Genomic DNA, 24,152 nt, shown 5'->3' with positions numbered 1-24,152 from the left:
CAGACACGGCTCCCTGGTACCTAAGGAGTTTATTTTATTGAAAACAAATAGGATTTATTAGTACGCTGAATGCCCTCCTTTGATGGGAAGTGGTGTTGAGGATTCCTTGCACGGGTACTCCACGTCTCCTGATCGTGGGTCCTTGGTGTCCGGCTCCTCGTGGATGTGGGAAGTATGGGTCTTCTCGTGGAAGTCTTCGATAATCTATCCTGGCGGTTGCTCAATAGGTAATAGATTACTAGATTCGCGTTTGCGCTCGTCTTATATACTCTTATTGTCTAGTTACGCCGTTTTCGGGGATAGAGATTGGTTGCGTTCCCTGATTAAGGGGTACGGTAAATCGTGTGATTTGATTGGGTTCCCGGTGTGTGGCGGGGTTATCCAGTGGACGGTTAGATTTGGCTTGGGTTTACCAAGCAAAATATTAGGGGGCACGCGCTGAACCCCAGGTGTCGGTACGCCAGCCAGGCGTCCCGTCACAATATATATATATATATATATATATATATATATATATATATATGCAAGAAGGCGCTTATCGTGACACTCGAACTTAGTACGGCACTGTTAGCGACTATCGCCATGTTCGAAAATTGACTGACAGTACTGTCAGCAATCTTTCATCTCTTTTGTGCTGCTGAGTTCATGAACAGCTCTGTCTCTGTCCTAGGGAATTTTTAGTACTGGCAGTCAACTTACGAACACGGCCTATGTGCGCATTGTAAGCATGGGCGGGGCTTGCACACCTTCGATTTCTGCAAGTGTGAAGCGTTTCCGGTCCCACGCGGTTGCAATTATCGAGGTCCTAGTGTATTTGGAGTGTACGGTGGCCACCGATGTCGAACACTCAGCGGAGTCTAGGGCACCACAATCATGACTGAATGTGTTGTTATTTTTAGGAGTAGGAAGTGGATAATATTAATTGTCTCACTGCAGGTAGATTCGATACGATAAACAAGTTTTTATTAATTGAAAGAAATAAACGAACGTGTTCTTTTCCACGTGATACATAAAAAACGGAACAGACTCTCTCTCTGTGTATCTTTTGTACTTGACCAGGCCCACCAGCGCGCCTCTCGTTTGTTCCTCGCACTGACGCCTCTCTGTCAATGGCGCTCACAAGCGCACGAGATTCGAATATGTCAAACTCTCATCCAACAGAATGATCAGAAATTGGCGGAATTACTTAGCTGAACGTAATACTTGCTTTTGCCAGTCGCTGAGCCAGGTCGAGGTACATGAGCTTTTACAGTGCATGTTGAGCTCAAACGACGAACCTGGACATACTCAATCGCCGCGTCCCCATACCTTTCTCAAGTAGACCTGAGTATACAGAAGTTATATCTGCTAGATGATATAAATGGATAACGTAGGTGCTTATTGAAAACAATAAGTTAATAATTTCTGTTTACTGTGCTCGGTGTAAAGAAGTATACAGAAAAAAAAATACAAAATAAATAGAGCACACTGCGGTTGACATTCATTTTGAGGTTATAATGCACTTATGAAAACTTTACGTGAAACAATTCTTCAGAATCCCAATGAATTACACATATTTATGAAAGAGGAGCCACGAGTAAATCTTATAAATTTAGACTAATATGATATAATGAAACATACGAGTGATATGAAACATGACTTTTCTGCGACTGTTACTTCGGGTGCTTCAGCTCCAGTGAAATTTTCATTTTTACGAAATAAATCTGCCACCATACCCATACCAACTTTTCGTAAATTGTTTAAGGTTGCTTTTCAGAAACCAATGCTGGTCATAATTTCGTAAAAACTCTAATTATACGAACGAAAGAAAGATTTGGATCACGTATAAACAACATGGTCCGTGCATGGGTAATATACCGCTGACCTACTCTGTGTCGTCAGTTACAGTTTTACACATATTTATGAAAGAGGAGCCACGAGTAAATCTTATAAATTTAGACTAATATGATATACTGAAACATACGAGTGATATGAAACACGACTTTTCTGCGACTGTCACTTCGGGTGCTTCAGCTCCAGTGAAATTTTCATTTTTACGAAATAAATCTGCCACCATACCCATACCAACTTTTCGTAAATTGTTTAAGGTTGCTTTTCAGAAACCAATGCTGGTCATAATTTCGTAAAAACTCTAATTATACGAACGAAAGAAAGATTTGGATCACGTATAAACAACATGGTCCGCGCATGGGTAATATACCGCTGACCTACTCTGTGTCGTCAGTTACAGCGTCAGTCAATCGGGAGCCGTGTAGCCTCACGCTCATTTTTGTCGTATTGTTGTGGATTTTTTACAAAAGTGAATCGTAAACACGGTCGTATATAAAGGTCTGGGAACTCCCATATATTTGGTATACCTCACAGTGTGCCTCTATCTGAGGCACATGTTTCCCACATTGGCCGCAAAAGCGCGGAGCGCTGCAATCTCGGGGGCACGTGTATGACAGAGACAGAGCGATATAGACCGTGGCGGGGCGGTAATGCGCGCATGCCCCTCCGTCACTAGCGACGTGGAGAAATTTGGAAATGTCGGCCTCAGTTAAAGGCACAGGTTTTTGGACGGAGTGCCCAGACCTCTATACACGACCGTGATCGTATACAGTACCACGTGATTCTAGTTATAGATTATAGATAGATCGGTATACTTACTTATTTTCATCTCCACGTATGTTTTGTATGGTTCAACCGATTTTCTATACCATTTTTATACGCACAAAAATTGTATTAAACTATCTTTATAGTCATACAACGTCCAACGGTATATCATATATCCAGTTTAATAATAAAAGCCAAACGGCGCAAATTTTTGATAGAACTGATGATTTCGTCTAAGTTGGAAATAGTACAAATTATACATCTCAGCTCTCCGTTCACTGATTGTTTTGAAATAGAGCTCAAACGAAAGCTCTTGAAACCCATGTTCTAAATAAAATTGTGGAATGTCGCACTTAATCGCAAAAGAGGAGAAATATATGATAATATTTTCCCCGCATAAGCAAAAGGCTTCTCTTTGCAGTAAAGAGACTGCGTCTCGCATGTGAATTATTTATCTATTATGTACCTGACGTGAAACACTTTCGTGTTTCTCGGTTCTGAGCAATATTCATTGCCGATGAATATTTCACGTAGACTATTGATTCACTTTGCAGGATATGCATTTTGACAGACAACGAGTTATAGGGCGAGTTTCAGAAGATTTTAATTCTAAAACGTAAAATTAATTTTTTACTCCGTTTTTATCCATTTTCAATGTAGACACTCCCCGGACGAGATGTAGTTTTGAGGTAAATGGTTTTCCCAATTATAGTAGAAAAGTTAATTTCCTTGTTCTGGAGTTGTAATATTGCGTAGTCGAACATACGTATACTGAAATCCCCATTTGTACCACATGACGTGTTATTCATGGCTGTGTTCACCTATCGCACGCTAACTTTACGCGTTGGTGACATGTTTTGACAAAATCGAGTTTGTAAAAAACGGACTCTTAGTGTAATATTGAGGGATATTCATAACTTATTCTATAAATGAAGTTAGAATTTATTTCTATGCATCAGCCTACGAGTTTTTCGCAGTAATAAGACAGCCAAAGTCATGAAATCTATAAACAATGGTCTGAATACGAATTTCCAAAATCATTATGCTTTGAGCAATATTATATTCAATACAAGACTAAACAAAATTTTTATCAACAGATTCATGAATGAATGTACGACCATAGACACGCCTTTCTGTTTGTACGACGCTGATCGCAATAAAGATACGAAATCGTTCAAAGGACCTGGAGTCTTGGTTTGCTCCATAGATAATATGCCTACTCAGCTGCCAAGGGAGTCAACAGACTTTTTTGGAGACTTGTTGTACCCGTATGTACCTGACATTATCCAATCCGATGCAAGGAAACCACTCGAAGAACACAACTTTAGCCCAGCTGTGTATGGGGCAATAATTGCATCTAATGGTCAATTGACTCCCAACTTTGAATATATCCAAGAATTGAGACAGGTGAACGTTCGTAGTCGGCACAAAACAGAATGTGGGGAAACACAGGATAAGAAGGTAGTACTAAAAAATTGAGCAACTTGTTATTTCAAATATACAATTGAAAAATCAATCATATGTTCGAATGGTTTGAATTAGGTACTTGTATTGGGTGCTGGATACGTATCTCCACCATTGGTTGAATATCTTCACAGGGACAAACGTATAGGAATTATTGTTGGCTCGCAATTTAAGGATGAAGCTGATGCTTTGGCAAACAGATACCCGGGTGTCGAATCAGTGTTCCTCAACGTCTTAGAAAGACCTGACACATTAAGAGAGTTAATTGATATGGCAGATGTGGTGGTATCTCTGCTGCCATACTCTCTACATCATGTAATTGCAAAAACTTGTATTGATACGAGAACACACATGGTAACAGCAAGTTACCTCAATGATCAAGTCAGAGCCCTGCATCAAGAGTGAGTATTCACATCTGTCAGTGGACTGTAATAACCTCAATTCAAAAGTAGATAGCAATCATCCCGTAAAGCACAAGCTTGATAATTTGTTATATATGCATAGACTAATCCATATAATGCGATATAATAATTAATTATTTATTATATGGCTGCCTTGATCGAGGGACTAAAAACGGTAAATAAACGGATTGCTTAGTCAAGAATAACGTTGTTAGTTAAAAGAACGTCAACATCGCATCGTTGACTATTTTGTTGCGACGCACAGTGGTCCAAAAGCCCGAATTCTTGGCCAAAACCCCCAAAACCGAAAGTTATCATCCGAGGTAAAGCTTCAAATATTTGTCAATAGATAGCATTAGAGCTTTGAAATCCAAAAGGGCAGATGTTCATATTCATTCCATGGCCTGTGGTAAACCCTCGAAAGTGACCATTGCGTTGTCGAGACTCGCGCGGGACTGTGGTGTGTGCACGCTTTCGAGCGCGCGAAAATAAAGGCTGTAGTTTTTTCAATTTTCATCAAAATCGAGTCAACCAAAATGGATATTATTCCTCAAGGTAAGTGAATTACATAAATTTTGTGAATGAACCAAGTTTCGGAATTTATGGCGATGATATTAATGATGCAATACGAGTGCTGCAAAATAACCTATTTCATTGAATTGCATTACTATCTGTAGAGAATTAGTTATGATCCCCAGAGATCCTGCGGAGATCTCAACCATTCCTAGTGTGAAAAAGTACAGAGAATGTGAAACCGTTGGCATCGCCTGCTCTTTTTTGCTCCATTGGTCAAAAATACGCATTCTTTGAAGCAGTGTTTTGTCGACTCGGTCGGAGCCTCGTGGCCCGCCTCGTGGGATTAGTGTAGCGGGGCGACGCAAACAACGTCATTCATCAAAACGACGTCAATGATGAGAATTCAGATAGCGATTAGTATGTATCTTTAAAAATTATGTTATTTTGTTTTATAAGAAAAAAATCTGTATGAATTAAAGAAATTAATTTACAAAATATCACTTTTAACAAAGTTGTACCATTTTTCACGAAATATTCCCGCCATTTTCGGTCCACCATTTTTAATTTCGCATTTTTTCATTCGTTTTCGGAATCGGCGACCCCAAAAACATTACTAGTATGAATTTCAGCGAATTGGTATCATTTTTCGCGAAAAACATCTGCCATTTAACGTCCGCCATTTTTAATTTTGCATTTTTTTTTTATCAGCGACCCAAAAAACATTCGTACTATGAATTTCTAAAAATTGGTACCATTTTTTGTAAAAAATATCCGCCATTTCGGGGCCGCCATTTTTAATTTCGCATTTTTGCATTCATTTTCGAAACCAGCAAGCCAGAAAACTATAGGTATAGTAATACTAGCAATTTTCACTGAGAAATATTTGAGTTATTAGTTTTGACCAGGAATTCGGGCTTTTGGACCACTGTGCGTATGTATGACTCGTTTTCTAAACTTGACTGGTTCTGTCTCCGTACTTTTAGTGAGGTGAATGTAGCTTGTAAATACTTTTACTCAGTTCTATACTCAGCTGTCGAAGCCTCCGTCTCTAAGCGTGCGTCCGTAAGTAGAGATACGAGCTTTCCTGAGTGGCACACCCATGAGATGATCAGCTGTCTTAAATTGAAGAACACGGTGCGTTCTTAAATACTTTACGTTTTGGATCTCCGGATCTTTTTTCGTAGTTCAAGGCCCTATGTTCGACGTTCAAGACTCTTCGTGGTACAGCTCACTCAGCCGACATTTCTTTGCGCGAGAATTTAATCTCTAAGTACCCAGCCGCATTTTGGTCCTACATTAACAGGCTCAAGGGACGTTCTCGGATCCCATGCACCATGTCGCATCGCGGAGTCAATCATGATAATCAATGCGTTTGCCGATTACTTTTGTAGCGTATCTTGTTTCGCCTTGTCGGGCGGGCATGTCTAGAAATCCATGATGCGGATATGCTACCTCCTCTTCGGGCGCTCAAGACAAAACTTCCAGCGGGCACTGATCAGATTCCCTGTTTCGAGGCTCGTGCTGTTCGCAGGTTTTTGCTAAGCCTCTATGTATGCGCTTTTTATCACCCTGTTACAACACGGGTTCATGCCAGGTCGGGCTACTACTACCACCGATATTGCACTTTTCAGAAACACGGTATGCACAGCGCTTGGCCGCAAAAAGATTTTTCCAAGGCTTTTGACAAAATTGACCATGTGATCTTGCTAGATAAGCTCACGGTGTGTGGTTTGCATAATTGTCTTGTTAAGCTTCTAGAGTCCTACTTAATGGATCGGTGTCACATGGTTGAGCTTTGTGGTCATCGGTCTGATCAAATCTGGATCGTTTGCTTTTTAACATTTTTATCAATGACGTTATATCATCGTTAAGCTGTGAGGCTCTTCTGTATGCCGATGACCTTAAAACTCTACCTCGTTATCCACTATCCAGCTGACTGCGTAGCCCTTCAGGGTGATCTAGATTATATATCGTCTTGGTGTCAGTGCAATCGCTTACCACTAAACATTAGTAAGTACAAGATTTTATCATTCTCGCACACTGATACCACAGTCTCCTTTAGCTACCGTATAGGCAGTATTGCCTTTGTCAGAGTTAGTGTGACCTCTGACTTAGGCATTACCTTTGATTCTAAATTTCTGTTGGCTCACCATATCTCGGCTATGGTTTCCATTCGACTAAAATTCTGAGATTCCTGATCAGGACCTTCAGAGCTTTTAAATACCCGTTAATCGTGCAAACGCTGTATTACTCGTTTGTTCGCTCTAAGCTTGAATACGGCTCGCTTATCCAGTATCCCATGCTCGCGCGCGACATTAAGGTAGTTGAAGGTGTCCAGAGGAACTTCCTGAAATACCTAGTGTTCAGGAAGGACTCTGTTTATTCCCGTCGTAGTGTCAACGACGCTGGCTTGTGCGCGCATTTTGGGATCCCCCCCCCCTCCCGCCCTTTAACTCGGCGCAATGTTGCCTCCGTTTCTTTTTTGATTAAACTTGTCACTGGTTACGTAGATTGTTCGGATCTAATGGCCCTTCTGGCTGTTCACGTCCCTCGCGTTTCAGCCCGTCATAGGACCTTCTTTCAGCTTGTCCGTATACACTGTAACATTGATTTGCGCTCTCCACTATGTGTAATGTGCAATAATTATAATAATCTTCCAGACACCTGTGACCCTGGTGAAGTCAATCTATCTTGCTTCCTGAGTTTAGCACGCGCGTTTTTTCAAGCTTGACTTTACCAATAATTGAAAAAGCGTATCCACCAAATACAAGACCTTCTATCTTTATCTATTTTTTCGGCTCTTAGTGTAGATGAACGTTTACAGTATTTTTGTAGCGAATGCCGCATAAAACAAAATTATACGCCCTTTCTCCAGATACGTCCTTATACCATTAGTTACGTGATATGATATATTTCGAAAAAAAAATTGGGCTTACACGTCTTTCTCTCATAAAGGGATGATCCTTACTGCCTATAACATACAGAAGAACAAAGAGCCTAATGGCGCTTCAAAGAAACAGTAATTTGATCTGTCAGTCGAAGAAAGAATTATGACTCCGTTTTAGAATTCGAAAACTCAAAGTCTAATATAAATAATACTCTTTTCGCAAAGATACAACTTCCATAATTATTGTGATTTCATAAGTATTGTGAGGGCCTCGCGAAGTAGACGATTCGAATTACACGAGTTGATTTGTGCTAACTGTGGCGATTCGAGTGTTGTACCCGTGTTACTGTATGAGAAAAGTTTACTATAAGCACTGCTGGGTAATATTTAAAATGGTTTCATTTAAAACAGGCATTCAAAATTTAAATGGCATTTCGCATTTAACATTTTAAATATTTAAATGATGTTTTTAAAAGCATTTTCCATTTTCAATTTTAAATTGATCTATTGAAGCATTTTACTCAGCAGACTCGCATTGTATCATGTATGAAAGAAAAGACGCATACCTGTAGGTAACAAATAAGAGAAAGGTAAGCTTACAAATTGCTTTCAATTGTTTAATCGTGATTATTTCAATGCAGTGCAGAATCCAAAGGTGTGACAATATTGAACGAGGTGGGTCTTGACCCAGGGATCGATCACCTATTGGCAATGGAATGTATCGATGACGCTCGCCAAGCTGGGGGGAAAATTGAATCTTTTGTTTCATGGTGTGGAGGACTGCCTGCTCCAGAATGTTCCTCGAATCCATTGAGATATAAATTCAGTTGGTCACCGCGTGGTGCATTACTGAACACTCTTTCACCGGCAAAATATCTTCACCAAGGACAGGTCAATTTCATTACATCTATGTTCTTATCTTTACATACCTATGTACTTGATGTTTAATTAGTAAAATGGTTAGCAATAAGTACAACGAAAAGGCAATTACTCTTCAAATTTCTCCGTTTCGTATCAACTATCATAGTACGTTTTTTTGGTGAAATTTCATCAGCTTTTCGGTGCTTTTTTCAAACATCCTGTTTCCAGAAACGTCAATCAAGTTACGCCATGGAGAGATTTTCAAAACAAGGCTCCCACGAATAGTACTGCCATTTGAATGGATAAGACCACGCATAGTTACAGAGACTTTGAAAGAGTTTCTAGTTACTATTTTCTAAGGTCCATTATTATTCTGAACTGCCAGATTCTACAAATAATTCAGTTTTGGTGTATATAAACTTTTTATATATACTGTGAATCTCTCTTAAAGCGTGCCTTTCTAAGGGATACACCGCACTAACACCAACGAATGCTCAACTTTTACGTGAGTCAAACCCGGAAAGCAAATGCGACATGTTGCGTGTGTTAAAGTGCGGAGAGATTTTAAACAATTGAACCAATTACAATTATTAAAATACATTACAATCTCCCACTAGTACCACTTCCCTTAATCCATGCTCGTATGTAAGTAAATGGAACACAAAAGTACGAAAGTTACACTTTTTCGAGCGGTACTATTGAGAGGGTCGAGAACTAATTCTCGAGAACGAGCATTTGTAGTCAGAGTGCGGGAACTGAGATTCTAAGAAACGTGATCCCCTCACAGCCCGTGAGCGCCTCTTTTGAGAGGTTGCCCTGTAAGCGGCAATTGTTATTGCGGAACGAATCAATTTTGTAGAGAGTATACTGTAATGGAACAGAAAATCAGGCAAGTGATAACAGCATGTGAGTGAAATGGTGTCTGATGAAATAAATTTTATTACAAGTCAATTCGCTACGGTACAGTGAGGAATTAGTTTAACAACAATCGAGCCAGCACGTTGATTATTAAATCAATTTAGAATTGAAAACGAAATTCGATACAATGATAAATTGAACCTACCTACATTTTGAAGTTTTACACGTTAAAATTACAAATTGTCACAAGAGTGAAACAAACATAATAAAGTCGGGATTTATCAATTAAATTTAAATTACGAACAGTTTCAAATTCATTCAAGGAAATAGATCGACAAAAAATGTAATTCTACAGCATAAAGCATAGTTGATCGACAAATCCTTTCAACGTTCTTGGCCCAGCCTGGTAGCATACAAAGAAACATGGTGTCATTTGTCGAAACTTCCATAATTGGTTGTCGTCGAATAAGTGCGAAGCAATAAATTGAATACGTACTGCACAATGCAAGGAGATGTATTAGAAAAGACATCGAGCATTGTTAGAGCGATCACAGTAAAAATCTATCATTTCAAAAAATCAGTCTTGAAGAGACATTGTCATTAGAATACACAGCAGTCCGAAGCATTGGTTATGAAGAACTTCTTTTACCGGCGTGGTCAGTTGGTTGGTTGATCATACGGGAAACTGCTAATACCTCTATACCCGGCTGACCCGGCAAACTGTTACGAAAAATAACCCAGGGCTATCAGTCTTTATATACATATTCTCAGTCAAGGATGTGATGGGTAATGAATTATTCGACTGCGCATTATCGGTCGGCGCTGGTACATCTTGCTTAGCAGCGCTGCCAGTCGGCTGCCATATACAGGTCTACCCCCAGTCAGAACAGTCAAGTTCGGTCTCCTGGGTATGTAGCCTTCTCGCCTACGACTTAAAAGTAGTCTTTACAGTACTCCGGGTATACGCATTCGCAGACTCACTCAAATGTCGGACATATAAACAAGTACTTTGTCCATGGAAAAAATGCATGGAAAACGCGTAAAACATGCTCGCATTATATAAATATATTTACTTATATAATTTCATTAAAAGTAATGGGAATATGAATTTTCTGTTTTACTACAGAAAGGTTCTTAACTAAACAAAAAATGAACTGAATTCGGTTATGTGATTCACAAATGTATAATTGAATTCAATCAACCTTTACCAATTAATTGTTGATTTTTGAATTTTTAAACTGAAAATTATAATTGTTAATTATGCGTCCCAAAGCTCAGCTTTTATTTTATCCCGAATTTAATCGGCATTGTGTTTTGAGCAAATAAGTAACTTCAAAACACGATTGCCGCGCCAGCTCTTGGTGATAAACTAAACCAATAATTCTCAGAATCAACCTAACCTCAACTATGAGTACGAGTGACAACAATTCAGGAAATTTAAGCCCTTTTTCATTTTAAACATACCGGTGTGTAAAACGGACTGTAAAATCCCATTTTACGCTTACGGAGGGCAAAAAATTTATTTCATTAGACATCGTTTTACTCACATGCTGTTCATTTGCCTGATTTTCTATTCTGCTAGAGTACACTCTCCACAAAATCCATGCATTCCGCAATAACAGTTGTCAGTTATTATAATAAATGTTGTTAGTTCGGTTATACCGATCGTTAATCACGGATCGTGAGATCTCCACGATCTCTTTTGTATTGATTGCGTCCCGGAATTAATTCTAACCTTTCCGTGTATCAACACACGCCATCGATATTATCGAGTTGGCAGCATTCGCCCGCCCCGTTCAGCTCACGTAAAAATTGAGTATGTGGTGATACAAGTGGACCGCGTCATTTGGAACGGTACGCTTCAAAAGAGATTCACGTTATGTATACTGTGAAGAATTGTCATAAAACGTGCATTCGACACTTGCTATAATCTCATTGTGTAATAGATAGTGAACTTGCACTCAATTGTGTACGTACAGAGCGCACAGTGGTCCTAAATCCCAAATCGCTAGACAAAAATCGAAAAATGAAGTTTCTATTTAAGGAATTCTAAGTATTGGGTCAGGTAGAGGAGTATTACTAGCGTCCCTTTCAAAGGTCGGGAAATAGCAAATGTTGCGTTTAGCCGTTGGGATCTCATTCGTAACGGAGCGCGCGAGTAGGTAGCGTCGGTTGTGCGCTACGCTCTAAAACTTCGGCTATGTTAAAAGTTTATTAACTTCGAGTAGAATTCAGCTATTTCAATTCTACAAAATGGAATCTCCTGGAAGTGAGTATATTTTCTATATCGGTACAGGTTTTCATATGAACCCCACACCAAGCAACAAAAAATGTAAACATCTACTGTGTATTCACGGGCCCGCGACGAAAAAAAATTATGTTTACGTAGAGTAAAAGTTAATAATTAAACATAATTAAGTAACTGGATGGGTTTTATATCATTCTTTAGACTCTTGAGTATTACGTAACCAAAGATTAGCTGCCTGCGACTGCCTTTTCCGTTTTGGTGATTTTTTTTATAAATGGACGTGGGAATTGACCTCAGGCTCGGCGGCGGCGCGGCACAGCGCGCGGCGCACGACTGGCACGAAGTCAAGAGATTATTTCCGCCAAATTTGTTGCTGAAAATTGTTGTTTACAATATTATTATTCTATTTTTTACAGCGTTGTAGTATTATTATTAACTCTCTAAAATTATATATCGTTATCGCATCATTGAATTCTTTTTTTCTAGGCTCGCAGACACACAGTGAAGTTCGCCATACTCGCGAGGAAATATTTCGCTTAGTTAAGAAGCATTTGATCGAAAATGCAAAGGAAGCTCATGAAGTCATCGAGAATCATTTGTCTCAAAAACTATGCTGCTTGTACACGTTATCAAAGACTGAGAAATAAACGATTCGTCAATTATTGTATTCCATGCGAACAAAGTGGTAACAAGCTAGGAGGACCGAGGCTGTGTTTCTTCAAAAAAATACGGATTGGTTGAGCACATTCGTCGTCTTCGGGAATTATGAGGTCGGGAACTCTATAGAAAAAGAAGAATCACCTGCAGTTCGCGTTCGTGATCGCCCTACGAAAAGCTTTGAGAACTCGGGCGAACGGACGAAACGAAGAAAAATCGGAAATATACGTAACCAGTCCAGTACCTAAGAGCTTGCCCTTGCCACTCAGATGAATCTTCGAGCTGAAGGAAAATTGGATGCCGCAAAGGTAATCCAAGAGGTCACCGTGGGTAGTCCTACTAGAGCTTCGAAATGCAGGCAATCTTTACGTACTGTTTCAGCAGATTGTTATTCCGATGATACTGCTCTGTCTCTAATGATTGAGTATCATATGTCAAAACATATGTATCAGGGAATACGTTCCGGGACGCTAGAACTTAACTCGAAAATATATCCATCTTACAAATGTGTGCTGCAGGCCAAAAAAAAATGTTATCCGCCTAAAGATGATATAACCATAACTGGAAGTAGGGCAGAAGTGAAGCTTCAAGCACTGTTGGATCACACAGCGAGCCGCATATTGTCAGTGCAAGAAGACGTTTTGACTTGCCTCTCATCCGACAAAATTTCTGAAATGAATTTAATTTGTAATTGGGGATGGGACGGGACATCCGGGCAAAGCACTTTTAAACAAAAATTTATCAATGACGATAGAGGTGAATCGGATGCGACCATTTTTTTTATTTCGCTTGTGCCACTGCAGCTCATGTTTGTTGATGAGGTAAACAACAAAGACATAATTATTTGGCAAAATTCGCAACCCTCATCCCCTCGATTTTGTAAACCGATAAAATTCAAGTTCTTAAAAGAGACTGTGGAAGGAACGCAGACTGAAGTAAACGGTATCAAAGAACAAATAAATCAGCTCCTAACTTTTCGTATGATTGTTAATGGAAAAGAAATTAATGTGATCTACAAATTAGCGTTAACAATGGCCGATGGAAAAGTTTGTAACTCAATCACATCTACTACATCTTCTCAACGATGCTATCTCTGCGGCAGTACATCAAAAGAGTTTAACGACATCGACAAAATGTTGAAGAAAAAGATAAACGAAGATCATTTACAGTACGGAATATCTTCCCTGCACGCCTGGATTCGGTTTTTTGAGTGCCTTTTACATATTTCGCACAAATTAGAAACTGAAACGTGGTCCTCGAATAAGAAAAGCATCGAAGATCGTAAAAAAAAATATACAAGAAGGTTTCCGGGAAAAATTGGGCCTGTTAATTGATCAGACAAAACAAGGTTTCGGTAGCACAAACGACGGGAATACCGCTCGTCGTTTTTCTCAAAATTCAAGCGTTTCTGCATCTATTACGGGACTAGATGAGGACCTAATAAAAAGATTTCACATAATCTTACAAGTGATATCGTGCGGTTTTGAGATAAATGTACAGAAGTTTGAAGAATACGCTCTTGCTACAGCCCGTAGATTCGTGCTATTATATCGTTGGTACCACATGCCCACTACTGTACACAAACTGTTAATTCACGGGGCCAAAATGCTACAATTTTCGATGCTGCCAATAGGACAGATGTCAGAAGAAGCCCAGGAAGCTTGCAATAAATACATAAAATCATTCCGACAAGATTTTTCCAGAAAATGTAGTAGGAAGGACAATATGGAAGATGTTTTCTCGCGGCTTTTGGTTTCATCGGACCCTGTCATTTCCAGTTTACGTAAGGCAACCAAATCCTTATCCCGCGAAGCAGTTGCATTGTTAAAGTCACAATAGTGTTCACAATAATGAAGACGTTTTAAGTAGCGACTATAGCGATAGTGATGACGATAGTTTTGCTGCGACTACAGATAGCGACTAATTTTCCCAACTTAAAAAATAGGTTTGTTTATTAACAGTTTGTGTTTAATGTAATTTTTCATTAAATGAGTGAATATACTCGAAGTTATCTTGTTTATTTCGATAATTGGCCTATCTACTATATCCTACATACATATATTAGCATGTTCTTCTGTTCTTTCAAAATATATTCGTGTTCAGCGACCTCGAAAGCCCCTGAGTACCAGATTTCGTGAAGATTAATTGAATTTTGAAGACAATTTTCCGCCATTTTTGGCCCGCCATCTTGTTTTGTGAAAATTTGACTTCAGATTTGGGTTCAGCGCCCTTGAAAACCCCCGGGCACCAAATTTTGTAGCGATTACACAGTACCTTCTATTTTTGTCCGAAGATTTGGGATTTGGGACCATTGTAGAGCGTTCCTCCCCGTAGCTTAACCTTTGCAAAGTAAGGCATGAATAAATGATCAACAGGTAGTGGAGATCTCCGGAGGTGGAGACCTCATGTCGTCCGTGCAAGGTCTGAATTTCCTTCCTGGTTTTTCTCTAGAGGGTTTCCCAAATCGCGATAGTACTATATACAAGGAACTTTATGGAATTAATCATGCGACAACAATTTTACGGGGTACGCTACGTTTCAAAGGATATTCAGATACCATACAAGGAATGCAGCTGCTGGGTCTAATAGATCCAAATCCGCATCCGATTTTACACCCTAATGGACCAGATATCACTTGGGTAAGTTATGCTGCAATCACATCTTACGGTGAACATATCATCTGCGAAAATTGACAATCTTATATATCTTATTACCTGTTTTGATTGTACCAGCGTACACTGATTTGCAATCTACTGGGCTTGTCAAACGATAACATTTTCTATGAAAATTTGAAGACAAAACTCGCTGATAGAGTTGGTTCGGAGGATCGCATGCAGGCAATAGAGGATTTGGGACTTTTGAAGGAAGATTTAGTTCTTAAATTGAATACTCCACTTGATACACTCTGTAATTATTTATCGAAAAAACTTCGCCTAGAAGAGAATGAGCGGGATTTGATTATCCTTCGACACGACGTAGGTATCATATGGCCAGACAATAAGAGAGAGGAGAAAGGAATAAATCTAGTGGCTTATGGAAATCCGCAAGGACATTCTGCAATGGCTTCTGCTGTTGGGTATCTAGCTGGGATAGCGACGAAAATGATCATCGATGGTAATGCAATTGGTTGAAAATGTATTATAATTCGTCAACCCTCCACTGGCTGACCAAGTGCTAATAATAAGTGATAAACCAATATTGGCATAGGTGTAGTTATCAAGTTATTTATAGAAAACATCTCGCCAACTAGTAATTAATGCTTTATAACTTTTGTTTCACGAATATTCATTATAAATATTTTCAATCACTTTAATACGAAATCTAATATTGTATAGGTATAATTTGGTTTGGATTCATGCAAAAAAAAAAGAATTCCTTTATTATGCCCTGAAAATTTTAATGATTTTTTGTCAATTATCACTGGGATTACAGTTTGAATTTTCACATTTTGGTAATGTCATTGTTTCGTATAAAGATTTGAAACACCGCGTGCAAGAAATAGTGAAACTTTCAGTACTTCATTTTCGGATGCCAGCATTGTCTGGAAATGCAATGCTTGAATGCTATTGAAAAAGTAACGAACTTCCAGCAACGACTTACCTTTGGCCCCCTTTTATTTTTTCATCCGATTTGTATGCCCCCTGTGGGTATAAAAGAGAGTGCATGTGTTTACTTCTGATCCCTATATATTTGACATTACAGGTGAAATACAGCAGAGAGGAGTCATTCTTCCGTTCACACCAGACATCTATCGCCCTATGCTCAACAGGCTGAGAGCTGAGGGTTTGGAGTCTTTTGAAACATCGAAATGGCTGTAAAGTTTTATGATAGAGTGTTCATCAGTCAATTTATAATTGAGGAGAAAGGCTCGTTTGGATACCATGTGATAGGGTAACAACATTGTTGGATACAGACTGATCGGAAGCAGCTTGAATAGACGCCAAAAATTATTTGATATAGTTTGATCGGACACCAGCGATTTCGATTTTAAAATTAAGAAAGGAATTAAATAAATATTTGAGCACTCGATCGGAACAAAAATTTGTCAGATGCGTAAAAGTAACCCCAAGGTCCGATTTTTACATCGATTCCGAAAATCGAAATCGCTAGAGTATACATATATAGCAGTACATATTTAGATTAAAATTGATGGGATTCGTGATTTAAGATTGAGGGATGTACACAGAATTTTTTTTTCACCACTGCAGCATCAGTTACTTACTACCCCATTTCATGGCGTGAGAAATCTTCATAGCGTTGCTAACTGGATATACTAACAATAAGTGAACACCGAAGACGGAGCTCACGTCTTTCGCAATAGGTCTGAAAATAGGACTTCAGCGTTATGTTTCCACATCCAACAGATTTTAATTTCAACCGAGGGCTTGAACATATATTTAATTTCTCAGTGCGTTTATGCAATGTTTGATTAATCAGTGTGTGTCCAACCAGACTATCTGAAATTATTTTAATTCTTTATATCCGATCGGACTGTGTCCAAAAATTCTGGGGTCCAATCGGGCTGTGTCCGATGAATCTCTGTATCTAATCGGTCTGTGTTCAATTAATCTAGTGTTCAATACAGCTTTCGGTTTATTTGGTGTTCAATAACGCTGATATCATATCCGGTGGTGTTCAAACGGCATTCACTCAAAATTTAATATTCTATCTATACATTACGTGAACGCACCTTACGGCAATGAAATCCCGCCCAAGCGATGATCTTCGGAAGTACGGCATACACAGCTCAGTCCATCATCTTGGCCGAGTAGAGTACGGATCCACACGTGGCTTCAATATACGAAACACCTAACCTGTGTAATTCTTATTTCTACCTAAATCCCTTTACCTAAGTACAACATTATATTATATGAATGATATTTCATTGAATGTTAGCATTACATGTAACTTTCATAAAATTTATTCAGCAAATGCTCTAAAGACCTGTGTCCATGGAACACAACATTGTCGTATGTACATGGACAGACATTAGTAGGGGGACTAATCACCTTCGTTTCAACTTTTCTGTTCTGTACTAATTCTGCTCATTTTGAGAATAAACGCCTTGTGATTATTCCAATTTCCAAAATCAAATCAAGTTCTGCCCTGAGAGCAACTCTCTTGTTTTTAGTTTAGCCCATAGCATAGTAACGATTTCCCATAATTCTTGTAGATCAAATCGTTATTATAATATTATTAAAGAGACTTAAGCAGGTCACAATTAACATTTTTCAACACTACTCTGCTCGGAAGGACAAATTCGGGTTGACGTCCACGCATCTCGCATCTTCACAGATGAAAGACACGGCTTTTTGAGCCTGAGGCTCTAAGAGCCCACGGTTGCAACTTTGCGTATTAATGCACGCATTAATTAGCCAATGAGGTGTAAGATTGACCTGAAACTGAACCTCTGAGTCAACTCTTTCTGCTGAAACGAGACCTGGTTAATCCAACCGTTGTCAGTCTTATCATTTATATAATTGAAATATTGATAAAAGATATCTTAATGTAACTTTCACACGTACATTCATCCAGTATACTAATTACTCTATTTTAATTTGGCACTCTGGTGTAAGTGGTTTGTCATAATTATTGATGAAAAATACGTCTGAACAAAAGAGAGATTTTCAGGTTGAGCTACTGGTACTTAGCTCAGCGTTTCTTACCTCAGTTCTTGGTACTCGCTATGTGACCATTAATGTCATATAATATTGGAGACTACTACCTATTTCTACGTGACTTTTACTTATAGGGGTGAAACTGGTTGTTATAAGAATAAAAATATTTGCTTGATAACATGCGACTTGAGAAATTATTCTAAATCAAATGAAATTTTTAAACAGGTACACGGGGGCGTAAAAGCTGCTCGGTATCGTAGTGCGCTGCACTTGTGAGTTTCTCCTCTTCCGTCTCCCGTTTCACTCTGAGTGCCCATCTTAGCACCTTGTGCTTCATACACCTATTCCCTAATTCGCGAGCTTATCCATGCCATTTATCAATTACCCTGTAATGTGGCCATTTCGATGAACGCTACAAACGGCTCCCTGAACCCCAGGCGGGATACACAATAAGGGAAATCTGCAGATAGAGTAGAAAAAGATAACTAGGACGAGGGTCACGCTGCCGAAACTCCCAGAGGGAACACTTTACAGTCTAGTGAATAAAATATTTCAGAATTTTTATTTAATTTTGTTTCGAATCAATGCGAAACAAGTGGAGGCTCGGCAGCGAATTCATCCCCTTCATCTGGCGACACCAATGCGGGAACCCTGGAGGACGGAGGGCGAGTGTGGAGCTATCATCGCGAACTGAGAAAATCCACGAGGCTACGAAGGGAGCGCCAATGTCGAGCTTTGCCGCGAAGGGGACCGAGGCGGACGAGACTTCCATTGTTGACCAACGAGTCATCAAGCTTAAGCTCGTCCCTTGAGTCATGGCGAAACTTTGCAACGTATTGTTACGTCCGGCCTTCCGCCACACGTCCTCATCTTCTTCGACCACCTCTACCGGTTAACTCTTCCACATTCCTCATAATACCACTATATTCTCCATCCTGCCCTATTTCTATCCATTCTCACATTACTTGCTATCGCTCTTACTATGCTAGATCTATTCCCACTATTCTGGATTCCCACACCTTTCGTCCACTTGTACGATTTGTATTTCAACGTTCGACCAATCAACTTCTATTCCACCCTCTACCAAAGATCCTTCTGCTGCAACGTTCGATAAATACACTTCTGTTCCACTCTCCATCAAATCCATTCCAATTGCAACATTTAAACAATCCACTTCATTCAACTATATATTTAAAGTTGTCACTATTCCAATAAAGCATTTATAGATTTAATCATAAACCTTCATCACATCAATGCTTATTCCTTCCTCCATTCCTCGACTTGAGAGTAGCGACGAGATCGAACCCAAAGGTAACCGAAGTTTCAATGCTATTACGATAATGTATTCATCATTATACTTTTGGATTGATATTCAATTGCTTCACCCTACGGAATCATCCGGTGAGTTCGCTTACCTTCAGTGGTTTCAACTATCATAGTCTTGATATGCTCTTCCGGTAGCATTCCATATTGTTCCACATCAGAGATCTACATTGCCTCTAGATGTTTGTACATGTTGCATACAATACGGTGTTTCGGAAAGGATTTTATAATTTATACTGGATGGTTTGTATTCATGGTTTTAGAGGCTCCGCAGTCACTGATTTTATAGATTATTGCAATAATGCATATAATTCTATATTATATCGGTTACATGTCAATTGTATTACAGTCTTATTTTATCTCCAAGGCTATATGGTGTAGCAGAGGTTGCCTATAATGCGGCTCTAAATTCCATGTCGCAAGATGGTATTGTTAAGTATTATATGTATAACGTTTGTATATAGTGGGTGTCAGTCAATTATGGTGCTAATATAATGGTGTAAGTTAATTATAATGCTAATGTGATAATATTATAGCTTTCTGTAGTTCCAGGATTTCGTAATATGGGTTTAGATTCTCATTAATAACTTTTATTCTTATATTTCATATAGCGATATTTCGAATACATAGACGGTTGTTTGATACCTTCTGCTTACAAGGTTCTCGATCTTAAGCTGGGATTTCATGGGCAATAAAATGCAGCAACAACTTAATAATTCAATAGATGTTACTAATATCTGTCTAGTGATGTCACGCAGCAGCAGCGCTGCTCATAAAATGTCTTGCGTTTGCTGCTCTGCTGTTCGGATGAATGAGCTTCAAGCAGAAAAAACTTGCGCCGGAAGTGCTAGTCACTTTCAGTGCATTGCTGCTGCTGCTGCTACTTTTTGTTACCTATGAAATCTCAGCCTCAGGGTGACGACCTATGTTTACACGAAACACAGATTATGGAAAGACTGAACGATAAATTTTCCTCGAAAACGATAAATTGTCCGCGGTATCCGCACTTTTGTCTTCTGATTGTCAATTTCGCTCCGATGCTCTTTTCCTCACCTGTCCCATGTAAGGAACGGACCGTGTAAATGTACTTTTAATTTTCTTTTATTTTCGAAAATGTAATTTTATTTGCATCATATTTCAAGTACAAAGGCACGATGAATTGAAATAAATACAAATCAAACCAAAATCCATTGTAGAATTTTTGAGAAAAGCAAATGATAGGACATCGGAAAAATAAGCATTGGAACGGAACGACTTTTACTCCTGTCTTTTACAGTACTAGCTTCTGAACCAAATACATAGAATACGTAACCTCTGTTGAAACGTGTATTAAAGCTTGCTATTGTATTTTAAGAAATTTGTTGCAAGCAAAAAAATGTTCTTTTAAAAATATGTATTTGTATTTTCCTTATTCTTTTTATTTATTGTTCTCGGTGAAAACTGCGACCACGTATACATTAGAGCATAATCTGCCCAGATCGGAAAAATTTCACGGAATGTGGAACATCCATACGCATGGTGTAAGAATAAAACAGAACACACGGAGCGCAACTCAAGGGAAATTCACCGTTCCACCTTTACGTGACCCGTTTTCGGTGTGCACATGGGACTAAGGTCCCTAGATTAGACAGGTCAAGACACGCGCGTTCCAGTTTTTCTCACTATAACGTGGGCAAAAATGTTCTATGCGCGTTCGCCCAAAACATTTTATAAAAAATTTTAATATCAAACTTACATTACCGCATTAACCAGTTTTGACCAATCTTGCTGAATTTTTTGAGGTTAACCATTAACGAGTTGCGCCCTTAGTGTCCTGACGTTCACGAAATAAATAGAAGCACGTATATATTTTGAGGTTAATCATTGTGACAGGTCAGGAACACGGTCTTACATACAGGTCTGGCAACGAAGGTAGTGGGGGTGGTTCATTTCACGGCCGGTTATTTATCTCACTTTGTGGCCGCCAGGCCGGCGTTGTGATCGAGGGATGGATAATCGACGCGTGCGCAATGCAGCGCCAACCTAATAATAATATTATTATTGTTATTGCAAGTAATGAATCGTTATGAATGAAAGTAGTTAATATAAATATTAGTATGATATAATTATTATGGATGATATATGTATGGAGACTGGAGGCAAAGAGTATCATCTCCGTTTCCTATTTTCAGCCGTCATGATTAAAATTTATGGTTTACTTATCAAATTATGGAATACTTGCATTGCTTGCGTTTGAATTAATTCAGGCGGTGACCTAACCGAATAAACCACCAAGTTTGATTAAACCCCAAGCGGGGCTATAACTTAAATATTAGAAAAAAATGTAAACAAATTATCTATATCAATCTCGTTGATTTGAAGGAAAAGAAAATATAAATTTCATGTGTATGTACGAATATCAAATCTACGAAGGTAATAAATGAAATAAACGTATGTTGTTTGAAGAAACGGTGTTGTTTTTATTAGTTAACCAATTTCGATAATTTTTCACACCGTGGTACCGCACATGGTTTAACCACCTTTTTTTTTAAAACTCAATAGCGTTTCACGCGTATGTAAGACCGTGAGTATGACGCATGCGCTGATTTTAGGTTATATGCTTCATTTCAAATATAATTTCGGTGGCACATTTTCATCCCTACCCTACGTATATCCCTAGATAGCAGCGCCGCGATATGGCTATTTCAAACACTAAAAACTACGAACAACAAGAGAACCACGCCGCTCTGTAGAAAATTGGCTTCGTTTCCAGACCTGTATGTAAGACCGTGGTCAGGAATCAGAACCACACCGGATGCTTTCCATTTAGAACACAGTGTCACAGTGTACAAATTTCCATTGTAAGCGGTCAATCCGGGCAAAGGAATAGACCAGAAATGTTTACACCGTGTCATATTGTGCTCTAAATGGAAAGCATCCATTGCCATGCGAAACCTTTGGCAAATTCTCACGAAATTTGTTGCCCACGCGTGTTTTGACCTCCCTTATGCCTGGTCTACACATACGCTTTAAGTGGGGATCTTAAAGTGCGCCTCCCACTTAAGACGTGTTTACACGGTGCTAGAAATCGGACCGATTTCTCTGACCGAGAAAATGTTACCAGAACTCGTATCGTGTATACAGCAAACTCGGACGTAAATCGTGGATCGAAAACGCGAATGAAAAAATGGATCGCGTCACATTATTCCGTACTAGTTGCTGCATTCACTCCTGTTCGAATTCAGGCAGCCAATTGCAGATGATTGCAGAGTTTGCATCACGCATGTGTGAATTTCAAAGGTAAATATCAAATACAAAATGAAAATATATCAACTATTAAAGCAATAGCGAGCACTTTTTTCAATTTTTTTTTCTCATTCGTTATCTCATATGATACAGTATTCAATCGCTTATCTATTTAAGATTCTGCACTGTTGGTAGCATGTAAATAATTACCGTTCAACTTCACGGTTTCGACCGCAGCGCAGCGCAGTCTAGATTCCTCCGAGCGCAAAATGATGGTGAAATTTAAGTTAGTAAACCTGTATCCGAGAACTCGGACCGATTTCTAGCACCGTGTCAACACGTCTTTAAAGATTTTCTAAATCTCACTTTAAGCTCAATTTTCAGCGAGAAGTAGTGCCAACCAGCCCCCTGACACTCACCACTGCTCGTATACTAAAAAATTGTACGCGTCTTATCCCCGTTTTTTAGTTCTTCTACGTTGCGCTATTAGTAGACTTCTGACACGCTCGCTGCCCTCGCTGACTGCGCGCAAGCTCGTCAGGTAACTACTAGCGCCACTAGTGGTGGAAATTGGCGGCAGAATCAAGGGACATTTTGTGATCCACTTTTAGCAGCGTATGTCGAGGGGCTGGTGCCAACCCTACCGACATGACAGATATATTGAAATCTCGCGTGGTTTGAACCATAGACTTATAGACTAAGCGCTCCTATAAGAGACACTGACAATTACATATAAAGGACAGAGATATACCGGGAGTACTGCTCTCTCTTTTCAATCGGCGTCATGGTGGGAGACAACGGAGCAGTGGAAGTGGAACAGCTATAGATATAGGCGCATAATTTCGCCTCATTCTCCTCTACCGCCTCGATCCCCGCCACAAATATCGTCAGAGAGAGAAAGCAGTGCTCCTGGCATATTTCTGTCCTTTAAATTTTTGCTTCAAGTGGCTCATAAGAGCGCTCAGTCCAGCTCAGTCTGTCTTTGTAAGTCTATGGTTTAAACGCGTTCTTTGTTCTTTTATTCGGTCGGCATTTTGCCGTAACCAAGTTTGGTACATATTTATTACATTTATTACATTATTACATTTATAATAATAATAATTGATATGAAAATATAATCCATGTTGAAGTATCACCAGGGTTTGCAACAAACAAAATGCGTTTCGAATTACAGATGAGAGATGTATTGATTATAAGCTATTCAAAAAATGGAAAATGAAATATAGATCGGTGATTATTAATAATGAATAAAATTACGGAGAACATTGCATTATATTGCTTCATATATTGTATTACTGAGGTTATAAACACTAAGTGACAGTTCTTAAGTTCTTCTCGTTACCCCGTTTGATCGCTACAAGGCTTTCTAACTTTCAAGTGCCACCAGTTCTCATTTTAAACCCAATACAGCTGCAGGCTTACCAACTCAAAATAAATTTTTGTCATCAAAGTACTGTGTGTAGCTGAGTACACAATTTATCCCAAACAGACATGGACAT

The 24,152-nt window shown here is 39.1% G+C and overlaps 1 protein-coding gene and 1 long non-coding RNA gene across 5 annotated transcripts in view; both read left to right on the top strand.

Annotated features, from left to right (window-relative positions):
- The window catches only part of LOC124298021 (alpha-aminoadipic semialdehyde synthase, mitochondrial), a 49,648-nt gene extending 32,072 nt beyond the window's left edge, over positions 1-17,576 (top strand). For all 4 annotated transcript variants that reach the window (XM_046749562.1, XM_046749561.1, XM_046749563.1 and 1 more), the window contains 6 exons: positions 3,693-4,056; positions 4,138-4,460; positions 8,505-8,754; positions 14,863-15,126; positions 15,220-15,601; positions 16,190-17,576. In XM_046749562.1, the coding sequence (XP_046605518.1) occupies positions 3,693-4,056; positions 4,138-4,460; positions 8,505-8,754; positions 14,863-15,126; positions 15,220-15,601; positions 16,190-16,305 (1,699 nt within the window). In that variant the 3' untranslated portion in view covers positions 16,306-17,576. The remainder of the gene's footprint in view (positions 1-3,692; positions 4,057-4,137; positions 4,461-8,504; positions 8,755-14,862; positions 15,127-15,219; positions 15,602-16,189) is intronic.
- A 1,974-nt stretch (positions 17,577-19,550) lies between these two features.
- On the top strand, positions 19,551-21,817 carry LOC124298048 (uncharacterized). Its single transcript, XR_006906716.1, has 3 exons — positions 19,551-19,562; positions 19,609-19,610; positions 21,326-21,817. It is a non-coding gene; the product is annotated as an uncharacterized LOC124298048 (long non-coding RNA).
- Positions 21,818-24,152: the final 2,335 nt, after the last annotated feature.

The sequence above is a fragment of the Neodiprion virginianus genome, chromosome 2 (assembly GCF_021901495.1).
Source record: "Neodiprion virginianus isolate iyNeoVirg1 chromosome 2, iyNeoVirg1.1, whole genome shotgun sequence".
NCBI lineage: Eukaryota > Metazoa > Arthropoda > Insecta > Hymenoptera > Diprionidae > Neodiprion > Neodiprion virginianus.
This window is presented reverse-complemented; position numbering and strand designations above follow the sequence as displayed.